Here is a 22,414-nt window from a genome sequence, read left to right on the forward strand (position 1 = left end):
AGCACTGAGGGGGATGGGCATTGGGTTCAGGAGTGAGGAGACCTGGTTATAGCAGGCGGTGGACCAAGGTGCTGAGAGGTTGGGTGGTGGGAGCAGGCGGAGGGAGCCCCCCTCAGACAGTCTTGGTTTTCCAGTGAAGCAGGCCAAGGTCATGTTCAAGATGGATTGAGCAGAGTAGATGCCATCCAGGTGGAGGCTTGGCAGCAGGGCGGGGATCCAGGGCCTCAGACGCCAGGGCGGGCGCCTGACTGTCATGAAGGAGCCAGGGAGGGAGGTTGGATTTCTTGTCTTCTGGGGCAGGGGAGGTATTCCTGCCTCCAGGCGCTGGCCGGCCCTCCACTCAGGGTCAGGCCAGGGCTAATGGGAGGGGCTGTCATGGTGACAGGGGAGTCTGTCTCCCCTTCTGCTGGGCCGATAAGGCAGGCGCCCCATTTGGGGGTGGAGAAGCACATTCCTGGGAGGCTGGGAGCCCAGGGTGGGGGCAGCCAGGAAAGCAAAGGCTAGGTTCTACTGCAGATTCTCAGAGCCCTGGGGTATCCTCTGATGGGGACACTGAGGCCCAGTAGGGAGGCAGAGCAGGGTCTGAGGTCCAGTCCAGGCTTTACTTGTCCAGTCTCAGGCCCAGGAGAAGCCACGATAGACATCAGGTCCATTTCTCTTTTGACCCCCAGGCACCTTCAGACATTTATGGAGAGAAGAAGCCCTGGCACCACACATTCCCAGGGGCCTAGAGACGCTGGCAGGCAGTGTGCTGGATGCTAACATCTCTTTAGCAGTCTGTCCTAAACTCTGCTGGCTAGGTCCACCTTCCCTCTCCTGTGCTGAGGGCTATAGCAGAAAGAGGGCCTGTGTTCCCTTGCAAGGTGACAATAGACTCTGCTCCCAAGCCACCTCTCTGGCCTTGTGACCCTGCCTGCTGCTGCAGAGCAAGGAGCCCTAGGATCTCCAAGTCTGGAGACACCCAGAGGCACCCCAAATCCCCTGTCCAGGTTCTCTCAGTGCCTACAGGCAGGACAGCACCCCCTGAGTGCCCATCAAGCCTGCATTCCTCATTGGCCTCACACTAGGAGAGACCCTCACCAGCCTGTGATAACCCGGAAACCTGGGGTCACCCTTGCTCCCCTCTCCTCAGCCCCACATCGAAGCTGATGTTCCCACAGAACTCTCCAGTCCTTTCCCTCCCCTCCAACATACCTCACAACCCCTGCCACCTATTATTCAGGCCTCAGCTTCTCACTTCTGGGACTGCTCAGGATCTCATTCATTCATTTCCTTTCCTACCAGCCTAGATGTTCTGTTAAAAGTGAAGAGGAAGGGAGGGTGGTGGAAATGCCACCTACTTCAGGAAGCCCTCCCTGAAGGGACCAGAGCTTATTTATCTTCTGTTAGGGTCCCACGCACTTAATTTTTAAATGTATTTTATTCCAAAAGCAACACATACCTACGTAACAAATCAGAAGAATCAGAAACAAGGTGTTTTTGTGTGCATGCCGGAGGCAGCTGCAGTTTCCTTTTGACAACACATGATGCCCCTTGTTGGCCCTCAGCATCCTCAGTTGGGAGCCTTTCCTCAGGGGCTTTAAGCTCAGTGCCCACCCCCTTCCAGTACATGGACCACCCCCTCAAACCGCAGTGGGTGGGCCTCCACTGCAGCTCCAGCCATCTCCTCCCAGGAGCAGCTGTGTCCCTGTTGGCCCTTCCTGTCTGGGTCATGGGGTATTTTTAGCACCGAATCCGGAACCCACTCTGCAGCAGCTGCTCATGGCCGGAGTGCAAGAATAACAAACCGTCCAGGTGGGCTGTGTCAGGCCTGGGCAGCAGAGGAAGCAACCTGGGCCTGGCCCTCTGAGCCTGGTAGCACAATCTGGACTTGCTAGGAATTAGCGGATCTCTGGGTGAAGTGGGTAGGGAGGAGGCAATGCAGGGCAGAGGTTAAGTAGACATTAGCCAGACACCACAGGGAAATAGCCTGTGCAAAGGTCCTGAGGTGGCATGGAGAGACAGAGGGAAGGCAGGGCCAAGGAAGAGTTGCTGCATGGGATGTGAGGCTGGAGAGGGCTGGGGCCAGCCCAGTCAGGGCCACATTGGCTGTGGTCTGTGTCCCAAGGGCAGCAGGAAGCCACAGGATGGTGGTGAGGTTAGGATTAGATGGCAGCTCTTTGGAAGAAGAAAGGGACAAGAGTCTAAGCAATGGTCAGAGTGGAGGAGGATGGCAGTGACCTGCAGTGGCAGGCATGTGACAGGGAGTGAATGGGTCAAGATGGAAGCCACAGACCTTAGTGAGCACTTGGCAGAGGGCTGAGACATGGGAAATGGCCAGATTTGGGGGGCAGACCACCCATTTGCTTGGGACAGGCCGAGTTTAGAGTGCTATGAGGACATGACCACCCCAGGGAAGCCCTCCCTGGCTACCCCAGCCTAGTCCTCCCAGCTCCTTGCCCTCTGTGGCTCTGGTCACTCCCACAGCAGCTCTACAACATGCTCTCTCTATTCCTGGTGTTTGCTGCAATGCCGAGCAAGGGCAGGCCTCACACCTGGACTCCAGGGCTGGATCTGCAGCCTTAGGCTGGCAATGGGGCCTGGCCACTCCCTGCCCCACTCCTTCCTGGCCTCAGTGTCCCTGTCTGTGAAATGGACTGGTTGGAAGAGTCCATCTGTAGAGTTTCCTCCAGCTCCAAGGCTGTCTATGGTGGGGACGTCTGAGATGTCTGGGTAGGTGCCCCGTCCTGTGACAGTCATGGCTGGCCTCCCCGTCCAACGCCAGTCCCTGGTGTGAATGAGTGAATGCCGAAGGAAGGACTCTCTGTCCCAGCCTGTGTCCTTGCCTGCTTCCTAATCCTGAGTTCTCACGTGCCTGTGGTCAGGAACATCCATGGAAGCCTGAAGGGCATGGGAAGGAGTCAGTGGGGCCCCCATTCCACAGGAGTTCTCCCTCTGGCTAGGGAGACTCGGACTCACTCTAAGCAGAGGGAGCTTGACTGGTAAGCGGCCCAAGGACAAAGAGCCACAGGTCCTCTGAGGGGCTGCGAGGCAGGACGGCTCTTGACAAAGACTGTAGTAGAAAGAGGAGAGAGCATGCTATGCAGGGAGAAAGGCTTGAGCAATGGTGCAGAGGCAGGAATGAACTCGTTTCATGGGTGAGGAAGGGCCACTGTGGAGCAGGGCTGCTCGGAGCCCAGGTTGGAGCCAGTCCCTATGGTGATGAAAGTTGCTCAGTGACCTCTCAGCAGACTCTGCACCATGAGTTTTACTAACCTCTTAAGCCTCACCACCACCTTACAAAGTAGGTCACTATTACAAATGATGGCTCAGAGAGGTTAAGTAACATACTTGAGGACACACAGCTAAAGAGGTACCAAGACACAAGAGTGCCAGTCCTGGCTTTGCCCCCGTTATGGGTGATGGAAGGGGGAGGTGGTGAGCTGCCTCCATCCTACTGTTGGGGCACAGAGGAGATTCACAGGGAGTGAGGGGCATCAACCTCCTGAGCCCATGGAGGGTGTCACCAGCAAGGCAGCACTGTGCAGCCTCAGACCATTCTCCAGTCATGGTTTGGAGGCAAAACTTCTCTGCCACCTCTGGGCTCCTGGAGTGTCTCTGACTCGAGACTCTGCTCCTTTGATGCTTCTCTGTTTTATAGCTTGGACATGTGGCTCCCTGACTGGGCCGCAGTTTCAGTGTCTCTTACCTTCGATGGCTGAACGAGATGGTTCCTTCCTAGCCCAGCTGCCAGTCCAGCCCGAGCCTATGCCTGGCTCTCATGACCCTCAGCAACTGCCCCTAATTCCCACTTCCTGCTGTGGCCTCTGCTGGAATGTCAAAGCCACCTTGGAATGTCAAGGCCACTTTGGCCTACCCCCCAGAGCCCCAGAGTGTCTGGCAAGCCTCCCCCTTCCCCACCACAACTATTTTTGGGCTCAGCACTGCAGGCTGTGTTTTGGGAGAAGCAGCTTATCTGCTTGGCAGACTCAGCCAAATGGCAGGGCCACAATGAGAGTTCACAGAGACAGGAGAACTGCGAGACACAATGAAAAGACTGTCTGCACACCTGGGAGGCTGCAACTGGGCTCTGGGCTGTGTGGCCCTGGGGTGCATGTGTAGAACCTGAGGCCACATTGTCCTGTAATCTTCCTCCTCATCACCTGCTGGCCAGATCATCAGGCAGTTCTGTTCTGTGGCCTGGCAGGGACCTGGAATGACAGGGCCCACCACTCTGGGAGTCCCTGCCCAGGACGAGTGACTCAGAGCTCTGGGCAGGTGGATGGAGAGGCTGGGAAAGGCCCAGGGTTCACTCACCTACCACCTGGCATACACCACTGACATCCCCGCCAAGCAGCCCAGGCCCTGTTCACACACATCCGGGCGGGTGCTGCCCACGCCAGGTGCTTGCCCAGCCACTGTGGCAGGAAGCTCATGCGAGTGGACTAGGACAATAACCCAAGCATTCTTGTCCTCCCCTGGCGAGACCGCCCGAATTCCTGCCTCCACATTTTGTTCAAGACATTTTCCAAGTCCTCATATGCCCTTCACTTTCGTGAGGTATTGGGAGCATCTTTAAGAAAACAAATGCAAAGTTATAAATGCAAGATGAGGTACAAAAATGAATGGTAATACAAACAAAACAAACAAGTTTATAAAAGCTGATAAATACGACCCCAAATCATAAAATCCACAAAAAAATTCTCTCCCTGGTCAGCAGCCTGTGGCTGGATGCCCGCTGTGCCCAGGTCAGGCAAGGGTTGATAAAAGAACCAGCATGCATTAACCAGGCCCTTGTGTGTCCCCTCTGTACAACTGAGGAAACTGAGGCTGGGGTGTGAGGAGGGCTTGGGGAAGGAGTGAGGACGGACCCAGAAATGGATCAGCTGCCTGTTCAACTCCATCCCAAAGCTGCACCAGGTGGCCCAGCCAAAGGGGACTGGACGCTTGTCTTCCCCTCTCCCCTTCTATGGGCCCTGATGAGAGGGGCCTCCTCCCACCGTGGAATGCAGGCATGAGGGCTTCAGACTCTGGCCTAACAGTCACCTCCCCACACCTCCCACCCTTCCCCTCCAGATGTGGGCACAGCTGTATTTTTAGAACAGCCAACCATGAGGACATTCTTTCCTTCTAATTAAGATGGCTTCAAGTCTCCTATCCGCAATCAGTCCCATTGTTCCGTCCTCAAATATCAAAGGGCAGTCAGGAGGGGCCGCCTCAGCTGGTTGTAGGTTGGGATTTTTTTCTTTCTTTTGAATCATTAAGTTGGAAATTTGACCCAGAACTGGAGTGAATGCCAGCTCTGAGGATGGGGGGCAAAGTAGGATTTTGGGTGGAGCCTGCAGGAGCTGTCCCAGGGCCTTACCTCTGTACCCCTGTCTGGGCTGGGGATATCCAGCTAGGCTGCAGCCCCCATGTTCATCCACCCAAGAGTAGGGTCTGTCTGGGAATCAAGAGAGGACCGGCGTCTTCCCTCAGGGTGTCCAGTGCAGGGAGTGTCAGTAGACACACACAGGGGCCTGAGGACACAGCACCTGCATCGGGTACAGGTAAGCTGTTATGATGTCCCCATTTTACAGGTGAGCAAATGGAGGCTTGGAGAGAGTACATAACTGGTAGAACTGCAGGAGCCCCTTTGGCATATGGCCAGCCTGCTGTGCTTGGTGGTGTCTCACTGCCCACCCTGGCAGCCTGGTGTTTAAAGTGGGTAGGCCTCCTGACCTCCATCCACTCAGATGCCCCTTCATAAAGATCCTGGTGTGGGGCAGAGATGCTAGTCCAAATGGGAGGAACACGCCGTAAGGAGGAGGGGCCTTTGAGTGGCCATGCCGCACATAGGGAGCAGCTGGCTGCTCCCAGTCTGCAGTGCTTGCTCCAAACCACAGCTGACAGATGAGGAAACTGAAGGGCAGAGAGGTGGGCCCAGAGTGGCTCAGCCTACTTGTTGTCAGAGGCTAGGTACCTCAATCTGCTGTAGGGGCCCACACACCACTCACCCCAATGATGGATGGACCTGCTGCTGGGCTGAGCCTGGAGGAGAGGCCAGGGTCCTTGGGGTCCTACCCGAGCCTTGGCTCCAGGGGGAAGGCACCTACCCAGACCCCTGTCCTACCCCTCATGGAGAAGACAGTGTGGTAGAGACTTGGTGGGTTTGGGCACGGGGCCTCCAAGCTCCTGCCCAAGCCCGCCCACCTGGCCCCTAACAGGCGTGCTGCGCTAGACAGAGGAAGTGAAATCACCCGGGGGCGAGTGGAGCAGGGGCACCTGGGCCTGGGGACACGGGTCAGTACTCGGGTGTTCAGAGTCTGTGGGGGCAGCCCTCCCATGAAGTGCCACTGCACCTGGGGCAGCACTGGCGCAGGCCTCTTTGTTCCCCTGCCACAGGCCACAGCGGAGCCCTCCCGAGGCGGCAGCGCTCGGAGGTACAGAATCCTTCATAGCCCGGGCTATGTCGCCCCCTCGCGACCGGAACCGATTACGGCGGCGTCTGGCTAATTCCGGGAGAGTCGCTGTGGCAGTGCCTGGGGCCCCCCGACGGGCTGACTGGGACCCGTGAGGATCTGGAGGCCGAGTCCCCGGGACGCCCCTCGCGCCGGCCCGGGTCCCCTGGCTCGAGTAACGGCAGAAGCATTTTCTGGGACAGGCCCGGGTCGGAGAGACGGCTCCGCCGCCTCTGCGAGGATAGTGAGAAGAGTTGGTCGGCCCAGGGTGGGGTTGGGGGAGCAGCGCCAGCCGCTTTGCTATATTATTTTTTAGTGTGAGCCGCGCTCTTCCCTGCTTCCTGCTAAGTGCCAGGGGCAGCTCCCCGCTGCTCTGGACCTCAGTTTCCCCATCTGCCCTAGTGTGTAGGCGGCCCTAGTGTGTAGGCGGCCCTAGTGTGTAGGAAAGAGCAAGGGGGCATGGGGTCCCATAGCAAGGGAGGGATATTACCACTCAGGACTGGCCACAGACACTGCAGTCCCTGAGCAGCTGGTCGCTGTGAGCAGGTCGCCCCTCCTCTCTAGCCGGCCACCTCTGCCTTCTCATCCACCAAACCGAGACTAGATGAGAATCAAAGGAGGGAAGCCCAGGGCTGGGAGTCAGGGAGTGTTCTTTCAATACTTCAGCTCATGTGTGGTTCTGGTGACGCTGTTGGGGCTGGGCAGACATAGGCCTCCATCCCACAGGGTCTGTGGGCTGCACTTGGAGATCTGATAAAGACCAGCTCCGCTTCCAGCAGGGTTGTTGCTGGTGGGGTGACCCGGGCACATGCTTACATATGGAGTCTCAGGGACTCCTTTGGAAAGGATGCTGAAGCCATCCATGTGTAGACTGAGAGGATTAGTAACCAGCACTGGGCCCACAAATACAACCATGATTTTCACATACCCAAGTTTAAACTCCCAGTTAATGTTTGCCAAGGAGAAATCTCAAGCTTTCTGGCTTAAGAATAATAATGAATGGTTGGGGAATTTACGCACGGGGGTGGGGGGTGGAGGATGGGGGGTACAGGTGGGTAGGCAGACCCAGCGGTGTCCAGGTGGCATTTCAGGGAGACTCAACGGGGGCAACAGGTATAATCATAGCTGTGGTCCTGGCCACGGTGCATCCTGGTGGGTTCCTGGACTCAGAATGTTAAACCCAGTTCTGAATTTTGTATTTATCATCCCATGCACACACTCAAGGATTTACTACATATGTACATATTCCTACCCAATGTAAGACAGAAGGTGTGGTTTTGTATATTCTTGAACATGGGATTAAGAATTTCTCTAAGCAAACCCAGGAATTGCTGGGTTGTGAGGTATTTGCAATGTCAACTTACTAGATATGCCCAAATTGTTCTCCAGAGTCACTGCACCAATTTCAATTTTCATCAAACATATGTGAGCAGTGCAACTGATTCTTAACACCTTTGGTATTGCCAGAATTAACCTGCCAGCCTGTTGAGTGTGAAACAATACACTGTTGTGGATTCAATTTGCATTTCCTGATTATTAATACAGGTAAGCATCTTTTCATTAATTTTGTTTGTTTGGCCACGTTAGTTTCCTCTTCTGTAAATTTGCAGTTCATAGACTTTGCCCACTTTCTTTTCTTTATTAATATGTAGGAATTCTTTATATATTCTGAATACTAATACTTTGTTGGTCATATGCTTGTGGACACCTCCTAGTTGATAGCTTGTAGCTACCGACATATTTTAAATTTTAATGATAAATCCTCATAAGAAACCTGTGTGGTTTATCCTTATTTACCTTGAGATTATAAAAGTGTTCTTTACTTTCTTCTAAAATATTTAAACTTTACTTTTTGGAATAGGTTTGTATGTACCAGGAATGATTTTTATGTATGAGGTAGGTAGAGATCCATTTTCATTTTTTCCCCATATAGATAATAAATTGTCCCACCACCATTTATTAGCCCATTGTTTTTCCACTAATTTTTTACGGAGAAAAAAAAACAATAGTTCTTTTGAAAAAAAAAATCTACCTAAATAAAATATTAGCAAGTGAAACCAATAATGTGTTAATAGCAACAATTACAACATTATAAGTTGTGTGTACCCCAAGAATTCAAGCATGGTTTACCAATGGAAACTCTACTGATGTAATTGAACTCATAAACAGAGTAAAGTAGAAACCCACATGAAAATCTCAACAAGTGTAGGAAAAGCATGCAATTAGCAACTGCTAATATTTTATTTATTGTATTTTTCCTTGAAACTGTTTTTAGAAATTTTTAAAAGTTCAAAGCAAAAATCAAACAAAAACGAATCATGAGCAATAGAATATTGTAGTATCCACTCTAGTGTGTGTGTATTACAGACGTTGCTCAGATGACTTGCTAAGGTCATTTTCAGGTCTCAGTTTTTATGACCACAAATAGCATTTTTGGCAAGTCTGGTTTCAGTCTCGCCGTTATCCAACTCCTGGATTCCATGCAGGGTCTGTGAAGTCCTGCGAAATAAAAGATTAATCCAGTCCAGTGGACCCTGTGGCTCCTCACGTCTGAGCGAGTCAGGACCGAAGACCCAGCCAGCCTCAAGCAATGTATCGCATGGCGGCAACCGGAGACCAGATCTCCGCATTCAAACTTACCTGCTCTGCCACAACGGACCGATGAGAAGGCTCCAGAGACTGGTGGGTCTGCATTTCGGTCCATCCTAGGTCTGCCCCTCCTCTGAGGAAAAGGTGGGGACACCCACCTGAACTGGGGAAGGGTGGGGGTGTCTGTGCAGAATCAAGGACTCGGCCCTCAGCGAGTGCCCGGGGACGGACCGCCCAGGCGCTGGTGGCAGGTAGAGGCGTCAAATGGGGGTAAAAGGAGGCCAGGCGGAGGGGCTGGAAGGGGCAACGAAGGCGGTTTGAGGGAGAGCGAGGTAGGGACCCGCAGAGATTCACTCCGGAGGCGGCAGGAGGGGAGGGTACGAGGGCCCAGGGCTGGAATTTCAGGTGAGTCTGGAGTGCGGCGATCGGAGCCATCAGCTGCGACCTGCGGAGGCGAATGCGTGGTGTTGGCCCGGGTGACCTCAGACTAGAGCTTCCTTCCGGTCTACGTAGCTGAGCCTCAGGCTTGGAGTGAGTGACTTTTCCGCCTCAGCTGCGGAAAGAGAGGCATGGAGGATGAACAGGAGCCGCCCTTACAGCCTCGCACCCAGGTGACCTGTTCGCTGCACCCCCACCCCCTTGACACTTTGTGCGCCTGCGCGTGTGCCTTGGCTGCGCGCTGTGGCCGCGGGTACGCCTTGCACGAACCTTATGTTCAGACCATTTCAATACCCGCTGTACTTGTGCGTCCGTTTCGGCCTCCAGATTAGTTTGCACTGCTCAGAGGCCCACTACGCGTGCGCCTCCCCCTCTGTGCTCAATTGTGCTTTTTTTGGCGTCTTATTGAAAAGACCGAACATCCTCCTCTCAGAGCGCATGCACTTCCCTGAACCTGCGCGGCGACCGCCGTCGGTGTATCAGTGGGGCAAAGCCGGACAGTGCGGACCCCTCATCCCCAGAATGCTGCAGAAATGTATACGTGGTCGGTGGGCTCCTGCGATCTGGAAAGGTCTGAATTTTGAAACCCGCCTGGCCTTGGCGTTTCTGATGAGGGATTGCGGCCCGGCGTGAACTGCACAGGCTCAGCACTCCTGGAAGGCTTAACGAAGGAATCAGATAATATAACAATATCTGGTAATTGTTTGTACAGTGGAGTTAGGTGCTGGGCCCAGCAGAGCATAGGCAAGTGTTCACGCACAGGGATGGCCTGGGGGCCAGTGCAGGGTTGCATGGAGTCAGAGGCAGCTTTCCAGCCTAGCATCCCTGAAGATGCCCGCGTGGTCCTCCGGTCCTCCTTCAGGCCGGACAAGCCTCGATCCTGGCTGCCTCACCCCTGCCGGTGACTATTTCCCACCTTCATCTCTCCCTAACCTTCATTTCCTCCTTCATGCTCCTAAGCTCTGTCCTGATGTCCTGCTTTATTAAGGCAGTGGGGCAGCCCACACTGCCCACCGCATTTCTGGGTCCCCCCACCCCCCAACCGGCACTGATTTCCGTCAGTTATCTGCATGGCGCTTTCCCTCATCTCCTTCAAGTCTTTGTGCAGATGTCACCTCAGGGCATATCCCAGACCATCCTCTCCAAACAGCCCCTCTCACCCTTCCCTGTTTTCTGTCACACTAGTTGACATATATTTTCCTTTTTCATTTTGTTATTGCCTGTCTTCCCCCGCCAAAAGGAAAGCTCTTTGAGGTCATGGGTTTTGTCTCGTTCACTGCTATTTCCCCTGAACCTAGAACAGCATGTTTATTGCTCATAGTAGGGAGGCAAGCAGTATTTGTTCACGGAATCAATAATCACCATCATAGCTAGTGTTTGAATGCTTTTCGTGACCAGTTATGGGACTAGGCAATCTCCACTCAGGATCTCAGTGAATTCAATAATTTCCTGCTGCCTTGGAGACATGCCAGCATTCCCTGCCACATGGGCTCGCTTGTATTCAGGCATTGTGTCTCTTGCTGGTTACTGCAGATGTGCTATCTTATTGGAACTCTCACCTCCATGCAGCCCACATGGGTCTTTGATGTGACCCCAGTGAAACCAAACCCCGAGTTCTCACCTGGCTTCCTCCTATGGCTTCCGGCCTAAGAGGAAGTTATGTAGGCCTCATAGGAATTGTGGGCAGACAGCGTGCCTGTCATGGACCTATCTCCAGACCTGTGGCAAGACCTTTGGCAGAATTCTGCCCTCTGAAGCCTCTTCTTCCTCCTTCCCACCCCTAGCACAGTAGCTCACCAAATGGTGAATGCACTTCTGTCTTTTTCCTGGCTGTATCTGTCCCCAGCACAGTTCTTAGCTGGGACAGGCACTTGGTATTTGATGAATGAATAAAGAGTCCTCAGGTTCTGGAAATTCTTCAGAAAATCGTTAGCCAAATACCCTTCTGCCATGAAACCTGTATTTAAGTATCAAAAAGATCCTAAATTTGACTTTCAGCACTTTAAATTAGCAGGCCGATTTGCCAGAACAAGGAAGGCAGTATGATTTACTGGGAAAAGATCAACTATTTGATTTTTATACAGTTGACTACTTTGTGAATGCCTAGGAAAATATCTGGGAGAAGCACTTCACAGTTGTGCCTTTGGGGAAGTGAAGGTCTTCCATCAGATACCAAATTTTCAAAAATGTTAATGAGCATGTTATTTTATAATTAAACATTATAAAAGGAAACATATAAACAAGACTTAATTCCTAAAAAAATACCAACTAAATGGGGCCGGGCATCAGGGCATTGAGCCCTCATGGTTGGGTGCCTTGGGGAGTTCTCCCTCCATCTCTAAGTATGTTGCACTAGGATGAAATGTGCACATGCGCACGTTACTGTACCAAGTATGCGTGCTGCATGTGTACCTTGGCCGTTCCCCACCCTGGAAGTAGGCACTATCGTCTCCAGGTCCAGGTGAGGAAGCGACTCAGAGAGGACATGGGAGTAAATGCAGAGCTGGCATTGGGACCCAGGTACTGCCCCCAGCTGCTGCCGCTCTCTGCTACTCGATATGCCCACCAAGTCCCCATACATGTAGGCCCATGTGGTCCCTTCTGTTAGCCTCACTGCAGAACAGGCTGGGAGGTCAGAGAAGGAGGCCCAGCCACTCTGTTGGAGAATGATTCGCTGGGGCAGTTGTTGGGGCTTAGGGGCTCCTGTCCTACCCGGGACAGAGCTCTACTCTACTGGGTCCACAGCTCAGGGCATTGTCCTCCCGAAATACAGCAGGCATGCCCAGGAACAGCCTGGCAAGGAAGGCCAGGAACTGCTGTCCATCTCAGGAAAATACTGGTGGGGGCCAGGGTGGGGAAGCAGCAGTGTCCCAGACTCAGAGCAGAAGGCTGGGGTTCCTCTGCTACCTGCCAGCCATGTGACCTAGGTAACGCCTCTCCTCTGTGCTGCAGTTTCCTCTCATTGCCTGGTTCAAATAAATGGCAGTGCTGTGATTGGTAGGTTCTGGTCCTGGGAGGCAGGTGGAGACAGTTATCAATCACTCTGTGTGCTCCCTTCTCTCCTTAGATTCAGCACAGGGTCCTGTTCCTGACCGTCTGTGCAGCTGGCATTGGTGGGACTTTTCAATTTGGCTACAACCTCTCCATCATCAACGCCCCGACCTTGGTAGGTACCCTCTGTGCCCACTGTCACCAGCTGAGTGGGTGCTGGGTGAGGACTGTCAGCTGCCTGCTGTGGGGCTTCAGGCCAGCATCCACTTGGTGGAATTCTCCCACGCGTCCACCTCCATAGGGATGTCCTACAGATCCTGTGGGTTCCAATGCAGCTCTGCATCCTCTCCTGAACCTGCACTCCTCCTGAGTCCTCAATGTCAGCAGATGACTCCACCCTCCACCCAGTGACTGGGGTGAACCTTGACTCTGCCCTCCCTCTCTCAGACATCAAATTCTCCCTAACTACCTCTATCATGCAGCCATTTCTCCCTGTGTCTCTGCCATGACAGCAGGTCAGGCCTCATCTCCGCTGTCTATTGTTGGTCCAGCCTCCTCACTGGCCTCCCTGCCTTTAGCCTTTCCCCATCGATTGATAGATCCTCTAAAGTTTGATCAAGCCACTTCCCTCCCCAGAAACATTCTGTGGCTTCCCACTAGCTACAGGAATAAGGACAGACTCATCCACCTGAAGTCCAAGACCTCCTGGGGTCAGCCTGTCTCCCACCTTCATACCCCTAACCGCACTACCAAAGCAGGTTGTGCAGTTCCCTGAATGCACCCAACCCTTCCTCAAACCCTCTTTCCACTGGGAAGCCCTATCACCCCACCTACAGAATCTCCTTAAGAACCACCCAAATGCCATCACCTTCCTGAAGACTTCCTTCAACACCCCCCTGCTGAAAGTCACCCCTTCTTCCCCAGCCCTTGGTGTGGGCTGTCCCCACTTGGATTGTGTATTGGTTGTTTTCGGTCCATCTCTTCTCCCTGGTGTTTTGCTGTCAGTGTTGAGTCACCTGTGAATCCCTAGCAACAGACGCTGGCCTGGCCCCTGTCAATGTTCAGTGAGGGCCTATGGAAAAAAATGAATCTTTGAGCCCCCTCTAAGATAGAAGCCACCTCTAACTTAGCTTAAGTAAGAAGGGCAAGTGTCTTGTCCAATAGCTGGGAAGGATGTGGGGCTGTGCACCGTATTGGGGGCTGAGCTGCAGGAACCAAGTCCCAGGATGGAACTGGGGCTCTCCTGTCCCTGCCTGGCCTCATCCTCCACCCAGTGACAAGAAAACAGCTGCCACTTTCTGCCAGCTGGGAATCCCCAATCAAAAGTCCTCCCCTCTGGTAGCTACCTTAGAAAGGCCTAGGAAGAGTCACATGCCCACCCCTAGACCAATCATATGGTCAAGAGGTTAGAGAACTCCTATTGGCCAGGTCTGGGTCAGGTGATCACCTTTATAATTGACAACAGGAGAGAACTTCTCCAAAGGAAGGTGTGTTAATGGATAGCAGAAGCTTTGGGTGGGAGCACATTCTGGGCAGAAACAATTATAGCAGCCCTGCTCCTTGAAGAAAGGATGAAATGAAGGGTTTAGAAATGGAGGTCTAAGCTAGCTGCATTTGCATATTTATTTGTTCATTCAACTAGGATGTGAGTGCCCACTTTAGTGCAAACTTAATGACTGGAGAGGGATCCATCCACAGCAGGGAACTCTCAGGTCTTATCTCCTGTGGGCCATCACTAACCCCTCAAAATGGGTCTTGGTCTCAGAGACTCCCCTACCCCTCTGGTCACGCTTGAGGAGTTCCGGCCAAGGTCAGCTCCTCTGGACATGTCTTTCTGCAAGAGGGACCTAGCAGGCACCAGGCTGGCAGCCATTTAATTACCCTGAGCTGGCCTGGGCAGGAGAGAGTTGGCCCAACACTTAAACCCAATGCCCTCCTAACATCCTCCCTCGCATCTGGTGAAGAGGCCTAAGAACAGCCAGACACAGACATTTCATTTCTAACTAAGGGAGGGTGAGTGTCTGGGTCTTTCTTTCCCATGAGCAGTCATTCCTAACCACGTGGCCTCTGGTAACTTTCCTGAGTGGCAGCTCTGGGGGCTGGGGATCCAGAGTGTCTGAACAACCTGGCAGCAGCCCTGACCTGTGGCTGAGGCAGTGGGCAACTCATTTCACCTCTTTGGGCCCAATTCCCAATCTAAACAATGAGTCATTACCACCCCTATCCCCGAAGGGACAAGTGGCGGGCCATGTGGCATAGGCCCCCTTGAGAAGAATAGTGACGTTTGGTTGAGTGTTGCAGCCAGCTTCAGGTGACCCCCAGGAAGGGAGCCCTGGGAACAAATATCCTTCGTGCTTCCCTCTGATGTCCTCTCCTCCATCTTCTGATGCCCTGCTCACCAATGGTCATTTCTAACAAAGCCAGTCAGCAAGGGAGCCCACTGATGTGGGCCATGCAGATAGCTTTCCGGGCCAAAAGCAGGGAGGACAGGGTGATAGTGACACAGAGGGGTCACTGTCTAGCACTGGGCTCTAGGAGATACTGTGGGTGAAAGAGACCAGTACATGGTAGGTGCTCAGGCAAGTTTGTGCTGCCCATGGCAGAGGGATAGTAATACTCAGGAGACCTCTGCTCTGCAGAGGCAGAGCCCTGTGGGGCAACAGGCTTCTCCTGTGGAGGCTGACTGGCATCTCTGTCCACAGCACATTCAGGAATTCACCAATGAGACGTGGTGGGCACGTACTGGCTGGCCACTGCCTGACCACCTGGTTCTGCTCGTGTGGTCCCTTATCGTGTCTCTGTACCCCCTGGGGGGCCTCTTTGGAGCGCTGCTTGCAGGGCCCTTTGCCATCAAGCTGGGAAGGTAAGTGCTTCCTGTGTACCCCTGAATGCCCTTCAAGAGAGGCACCCCAATCTGTAGGCTGAAGAATGTGGGAGGAGGAAGATGCTTGGTAGGCCCCAGCCTAGGTCAGCTCCTCACCCAGCCTCCTACTCTGCCTGTAGTTTCATCATGAGAGTCAGGGTTCCAAGTGGATTTGGTGGAGGGGAGAGTCCTGTGCTATGAAGGAGGGAGGACTTTAGTTTTCAGTTCCATGTCATGTTATTTGACTATAAGCAAATGTTTTCTCTCTGGGCCTCATTTCCCCTCTTTACATCTAATTGATGCAGTTCTTGGGTTGTAAACAAGACAGATTCTGACTTAATTGAAAATTGTAAGAACTGGAAAGATGCTGGAGCAACTCACAAAACGAAAGGAAGTGCTCAAAAGCCAGGCCTTGAGAAGGGCAGAACCCAAGGTGGGGCTGAGGAACTCAATAGCCAGACCTTGGAACTTTCCTCCTGGGGAAGATGACTTCACACATTAGCTCCATCCACATTCTATCTCCATTGTCTTCATTCAAGATTCAGAATCCAGGACGATGGGTTGTTGTTGACCCACCTTGTGTCCCCTGTGAAGGAGGGGAGAGAAACAATGGCAGGCAAAAAAATAAAAAATAAATGGCTAGCACAGTCCACCCCTTTGCTGACCATCCAGCATACATAGACACTTTTCTTCCATATAGCCAACTCCAAACGTGCCCCTCCTAGCATTACTCAGCCATCCCATCATATACACCAGCATATGTATCTGCTTCTCTGAGTGAGACTCCTCAGAGCATTGTCTTGTCACAGCCACCAGGGCTGATATAAAGAGGGTATTCTTGTTGAGTGCAGGATTTGCATGCGATGATCATTCTGACAGCCCTGCAGTCAACCTCTTGATATTCAGCAATCTACACACTTAACGGTAAATCCAGCTGTCATCAAGACACCCCTTAGGGGGAGGAAAGAAGAAGAAAGAGTAGAGGAAAACTAATGAAAGAAAAGAAAAGTAGTGGGTGAATTTATTTTAAAGTATATGGCACAGAAAGCCTGGAAACACACAGGTAGAGGTTCTACTCATTGGTTTTGGATCTGGTCACGGGCTGTCGCCTGCATTGGTTACTTCCATCCTCCAGTTTCCCATTGTTGCTTTGGGCCAGCAGTTCCACAAGGTTGAGGTTCTTTGCTCATCAGGGTGACCCAAATCTTCATTCTTGAGTGGGCTCGGTGGGCCTGGTGGGGCAGGCTCTTCAGCAGGTTATTACACTCTGAGGTCATCTGTTTCTGGATGATGAGATTCCCAATGCCGTAATGAGTTCCATGGACACCCACCTTCCTCTTTCACTGATGCAAGTTCCTTTGTTGGATGCAAAAATTGCATGGGTGTCATGTTGTGTATTTAATAGGTGTATCTGTTAGGATGTCTTTAACTACAGATAACAGAAAACCAGGACTCAGGTGGTCAAAACAATAGGAGGTCCTTTATCTCACACAAGAAGTCTGTAGGTGGGTGACTTCATGGCTACATCAGCACCCAAGATCTGTTCCTCTGAGATTCCCTTGGCTGCCAGTTCCACTATGTGTCGGCCTGTGTGTCCTCAGGCTTGTAGCTAGAAAGCTATAGCAGTGTCTCACTTAGATGCAACATCATCCAACAGAAAGGGGATTTCTTCCTGGCCTATGTGTTATATCAGAAAGAAAAAGGCTTTACAATAGGTACCATGTCTCATTGCCCAGCACTGAGAATGGAATCACCAATACTGGGTTATCTTATTGGGTTCATAGCTGAACCATAAGGGGTAGGAGCACATTCCCAAACAAACTGAGGCTCTTGCTGCAAAGAAGAAAGAGGTAATAATAGCTGTTCCTAAGTATCTAATGACACCTGGCAAAGCATGAAGGGAAGGAACTGAAGATTCAAATTCAGCACAAATGCCTGTTCCAATGATAACCAATTACTGTCCCCAAGTAACCATCCCCAAGGCAGGGATCTAATGGAGTTCATCTTCTACCTTATAGCCGACTGGAGCCCTGACATGTGTTGCCATTTCTGGGAGTCAGGGTTGGCTGTGTAGTGTGACAAGCTGTTTAGTCAGCTTGGTGACAGGAAGCCCCTGTCTTTGATTCCATGTGCATTTTCTATCCTTGCAACCCTACCTACTTTGTTATAAGCTGAGGGAGCCAGCGCTGGGCTGGCTGAGGAAGGTAGCTGAATGCATCACAGGGGGCCGTACTGTCCCCCTGATTATGAAAAGCTGCTTCTGCAGTGGTGGGGGCTTCTGGTGAGTGGAAACATGGACATGTAGACATGCAGGGTCTGGGCCAATTCTGCGAGATCCACGTTTACTGTTCCCTACACCTCCTTGAAACCAGTCTTCAACTTCTGCTCCATCTAAGACTTTGACTTTCCAACCAAATTTCCATGCTCAAGCTTCTGTCTACAGGAAGAATTTAACTCTTCTAATGTTTAGGGCCACTTTTGAATTGGCTTTAATGCCATAACTCTACCTTTCTGGCAGAACCAACATATGCACACAACCATCTGCAAATCAAGGTCAAGCTTTGTTTTATTTTAAACTAAAGACAAGAGGTCTTGGGTGTACCTTGGGATAAGGGTAGCAGTATGGTTGAGTAGGCGTGCTGATGTCACCTGCTTATGAGAATCTTTGGCACCCACATGGGGTAAGTTTTGTGTGTGCCACTTCTGTTTAGTGATGGAGTGCTATAGACACACTCAGCCTTAGTATTGGAGTGCCATATGGTACCCAGCTCATGATGGGCACATGGGTATCAGGTGTCCCAGTCTGGTATTAATACCTCCTAGGGTCTAGTGATAAGCCAGGAGCTATTTCTGATTAAGAGGATAGTCACTTTCTGATGTAGAGTAGCTTTTCTCCCAAATCCTCAGTCTTGCTTGTGATTCTCCTTTTAGGCAACTGCCACAGATACTTTAAGCACCATAGGATCTCCTGGGTCCAAAGAGTTGAGTGGCAGAACTCTGCATCTGGATTGGACCCACTAAAGAATACTCCCCTTGCTCAGCTCCACTCAAAGCTGCCAGGTTTTCAAATTACCCTGAAAACGTGTCCAATCATGACACCCAATGTGGTACATGCAGCTTCCAAAATGAAAAGAAGCCCTCTGAGACATGCCATCCTTCTTAGAGGAAGGGCAGCAATTTGTCACGCACTTTGGAGGAAATATGCTGACATATCTTAGTCCATTGGACCACAGGAACTTCGTTAATGTGGCAGCTCCCGCATTTTTAAGCTTCCATTCTTTGCCATTCTTGTACCTTATCAAGATATCTAGTGTGTTTGCTTCTTCCTCTTCTCCATATCCTTCCAATATCATGTTATCAAAGTAGTGGGGCCAGCAGGATGCCCTGTGGAATAGATTGTGATCCAGAGCTGGAGAGCTGCTATATCCTCTAGGTAGGTCAGTAAAGGTGTAATACTGTCCCTGCCAGGTGAGAACTAAGCGTTTCTGGTGTCTGTGTATTGACATGTAGCAAAATGCATTCACCGGATAAATAGCCACAATCAAAGTACTTTATTAATTTATACCAATGAGGAAGCCATATGTGGTATATTAGTTACAAGTGGAGTTACTGTTGGATCCAGTTTGTTATAATCTACTGCCATTCTCTGTTCTCTAGACACAGGAGATCTAAGCTTTGGCTCATATTCTACCACTAATATGCTGTTGACTTTGGGCAGAGCACTGGCCTCCTCTGGGCTTCCGTTTCCCTGTCAGTGCAGTGAGCTGTGTGGTCTACAGAGGGCTCGCTGAGTGACCTGCATGACAACACTTCTGAACTCAATATCCGGAGCCCAGAGCCAATGCGCATTATGGTGGAACAGCTGACATTTCCATTGCCCCCTTCCTGGTTTGCAGTCTGTCCCACTGAACTAGGAGGGGCCATCCAGCCATCCTGAAGGTTCTGAGAAGTGACTGTAATACATGGAGGAAAATGTGAGGGGACTGTACTTGGATTTCCATGCATCCCTTCCCTCACTTGGAAAGTCCCTGTTCTTCCTCCCTAGGGTTTTATTGCATCTGAGAAATCAGATATTAGGCCCTTCATTTTATATGCGTTTGAGGAGAATAGTGCTTAATCTTCAGGGATAAAGCCATAGAATATAAGTTCTGTCATTTCAAGCTGTGGTACAGGCAGAAATGAGAGTGACTTGGGGTATGTTGGGAGAGGGGAGTGGGAGTATGTCCCTCAGGGCATTCCTTGAGTGAACCCATGTACAATGGCTAGTGGTCATGGCCATTCATGTCGCTTAGACTCCTTGATACAGGTCACGCACACAGGGCTGATCAGGGCTGGCTGGAGTTGCAAAGAGGGGTCCCCAGGGATAGTCCCTCTTACTGAACTGAGCCCTCTTGCTTGTCCCACTTCCCCCAAGGAAGAAGTCCCTCCTGGTGAACAACATCTTTGTGGTGGCCGCAGCAACCCTGTTTGGCTTCAGCCGCAGAGCAGGCTCCTTCGAGATGATCATGCTGGGACGGCTGCTCATGGGCATCAGTGCGGGTATCAGTGCGGGTATCAGTGCGGGGGCAGGATGTCTCACTCATTCACTTCTTCCCTTTGTTCCCTTCATTCATTCTCTTTATCCATTGATTTAATTTTTACTCATGCCTACTTTTTTTTGGCAAAATGATTAAATATGGTTTATCTTAAAAGACTCGTATAACAAGACATTTAAAGTGGATGCAGAAAAACGCAATAGTTGTACAGGGATGTGAGGACAAACATCCCCAAACCTGCACAACCACAACAGAGGTCCAGTGTTTGAGCCACACTCTAAGCCATGAACTTCCTGGCAGCCAAGGTGTAAAGGCATCTAGGATGAGTTCTCTGATGTTCCCTACAGTCAGAATAGCCTTAAGGACTCCTCAGTTTCTGGGGCTTGTCATGTGAGAGAACAGAATTTTGAGCAACTCCATCTGAGCTTTTAGGGGCTCACATCAACAAACTTCCTCTTGACTCCCTGGCTGTTTATACAGCCAGGCATCGATGTCTATATTATCTATTCCTGTGAAACAAAGTATGCAAAAACTTAGTAGCTTAAAACCACCAACATTTATTATTTCACAGTTTCGGTGGGTCAGGACCTGGCAGTGTCTTAGCTGGGAGGTTCTGGCTCGGGGTCTCTCATGGGGCTGTGATCAAACTGTCAGGCAGAGGCAGGAGGAACTGCTTCCAAGATGGCGCTTCATGTGCTGTTAGCAGGAGGCCTCAGTTCCTCAGCCTGTGGGTCTCTTTCATGACATGCCGGCTGGTTTCCTCCTCCAGAGTAAGTGATTAGAGAGAGAGAAAGAGCACAGGTATGTGTGCACAAGGAGGAAGTCCCATGTTTTTTATGTCCTAATCTCAGAAGTCATGCACCATTGTTTGCCAGTCTACTTGTAAGAAGTGAGTCACTAAGAACAGCTTACACTCCAGGGATAAGAACCAGGTCAGACTTTGTCTTTGTGCCCCGAGGACCCAGCACAGAAAGATGCTTCCCTACATGTTTATACGTGTTTCCCTGAAAATAAGACCTAGCTGGACCATCAGCTCTCATGCGTCTTTTGGAGCAAAAATTAATATAAAACCCGGTATTATGTTATGTTATGTTATGTTATGTTATGTTATGTTATGTTATGTTATGTTATGTTATGTTATGTTATGTTATGTTTTGTTATGTTATATTATATTATATTGTATTATATTATATTATATTATATTGTAAAGACCTGGTCTTATATTATATTAAAATAAGACCAGGTCCTATATTAATTTTTGCTCCAAAAGATGCATTAGAGCTGAAGGTCCAGCTAGGTCTTATTTTCAGGGAAACACGGTAGGAAGAGCAGGGGTACCTCTGAGACTTTTTGGCAATCAGTGCACGCACCTTCTTCCCGCCTTCCTTCACCCAGTGCTTAGAGAGGCAGGACTTTGATAAGAGCTGTTTCCTGATCCCTGGTCAGGTAGGGGGTGGAGTAGCACTCCCTGTGGTATTCCCAGGTAGGTGATGCCCAAATACTGTGGCCACCTGGCTTTTGCCAGCTGTCACCATCTGGGGTGGGCAGTGGGGATGCTGTCCAGTTCTGTTTCCCCACTGGCTGCCTGGGTGCCAGGTGCCTCCCTGGGGAAGTCGGGATGAAGGGAGAACCTACAGCAGTAGTGGTCAATGAAAGCATTGATGTGAGAGCTGGGACAGCTGGTGGGCATCCAGATGCCGTCTTGCCCTTCTCTCACTGCCCATTCATTTCCTCAGAGCCCTTCACACTCATCCCAGTGACAAGGTCTAGAAAGATTTGATGACCACGGTGGGACTGTGGTGAGGGAACAGGATAGGAGCTAATCTGAGAAAGACTTCTGTCTCAGAAGTCCTGGGGGTGGGCCTGGAGTCCTGCTGGCCCTATAGCAGGTGGGGAGGGACCCCTCCACGCACATGGTGTGAGGGAGCAGCACTGAGTGCCAGGATCCATTAGATGTGGTGCCAAGGAGGCAGGGGTGGCAGGCCTGGGCATTGCAGGGGGTCCAGCCTGAGGGCTGACTGTTTCTGCTGTGCGCACATCCAGGTGTCAGCATGAACATCCAGCCCATGTACCTGGGGGAGAGCGCACCCAAGGAGCAACGAGGGGCTGTGGCCATGTCCTCAGCCATCTTCACCGCCCTGGGGATTGTGATGGGTCAGGTGGTCGGACTCAGGTAATCACCCCCCCATGTGCACTGAGTGACTTGAGGGGTACAGTAAAAACTCTTTTTTGCTTACATTTCTCCCCTACCCATCAAGTAGATTAAGGCATTACTTATTTATATTAAGGCATTGAAACCTGCCCCTTCCATCCTGTCAATACACAAAACTGGTATCAGTCAGTCACACTTCATCTTCTCCAAAACAGGGAGCAGAACGCAGGTCTTCACAGAAAAGAGGGTGAAGGTCTGGGCTTTTAAAGGGGAGCATGTCCTGGTCACCCAGAAAGGAGAGGAGAGAGCAGAGCCTGGAGCCCTGGGAAGAGGACTTGCTAGGGATGAGGTGGGGCTACAGCCCTGCCCTATCTTGGGTCCCTACCTGGTGGGAGGGATCTTGGTGTCCAGACCCAGAGCTGGTTAG

At 51.3% G+C, this 22,414-nt stretch overlaps 1 protein-coding gene and 1 long non-coding RNA gene across 11 annotated transcripts in view; one reads left to right on the forward strand and one right to left on the reverse strand.

Moving 5' to 3' along the window:
- SLC2A11 (solute carrier family 2 member 11) overlaps positions 1-22,414 on the forward strand; it is a 29,614-nt gene that overhangs the window by 1,468 nt on the left and 5,732 nt on the right. For 3 of the 10 annotated variants that reach the window (XM_074321602.2, XM_074321604.2, XM_074321605.2), the window contains exons 1-5: positions 9,480-9,619; positions 12,514-12,612; positions 15,140-15,300; positions 19,715-19,851; positions 21,879-22,008. In XM_074321602.2, coding sequence (XP_074177703.2) covers positions 9,578-9,619; positions 12,514-12,612; positions 15,140-15,300; positions 19,715-19,851; positions 21,879-22,008 — 569 coding nt within the window. In that variant the 5' untranslated portion in view covers positions 9,480-9,577. Of the gene's footprint in view, positions 1-7,886; positions 7,965-8,905; positions 9,102-9,479; positions 9,620-10,002; positions 10,143-12,513; positions 12,613-15,139; positions 15,301-19,714; positions 19,852-21,878; positions 22,009-22,414 lie in introns of those variants that run through there. The other 7 variants (XM_074321603.2, XM_019757713.3, XM_074321607.2 and 4 more) reach the window with 7 other exon arrangements.
- LOC141569231 (uncharacterized) lies at positions 8,621-9,421 on the reverse strand. The gene is made up of 2 exons (XR_012492718.2): positions 9,060-9,421; positions 8,621-8,918 (listed from the first exon to the last, which is right to left on the reverse strand). It is a non-coding gene; the product is annotated as an uncharacterized LOC141569231 (long non-coding RNA).

The sequence above is a fragment of the Rhinolophus sinicus genome, chromosome 9 (assembly GCF_057876585.1).
Source record: "Rhinolophus sinicus isolate RSI-liver-muscle chromosome 9, RSI-T2T, whole genome shotgun sequence".
Lineage (NCBI taxonomy): Eukaryota > Metazoa > Chordata > Mammalia > Chiroptera > Rhinolophidae > Rhinolophus > Rhinolophus sinicus.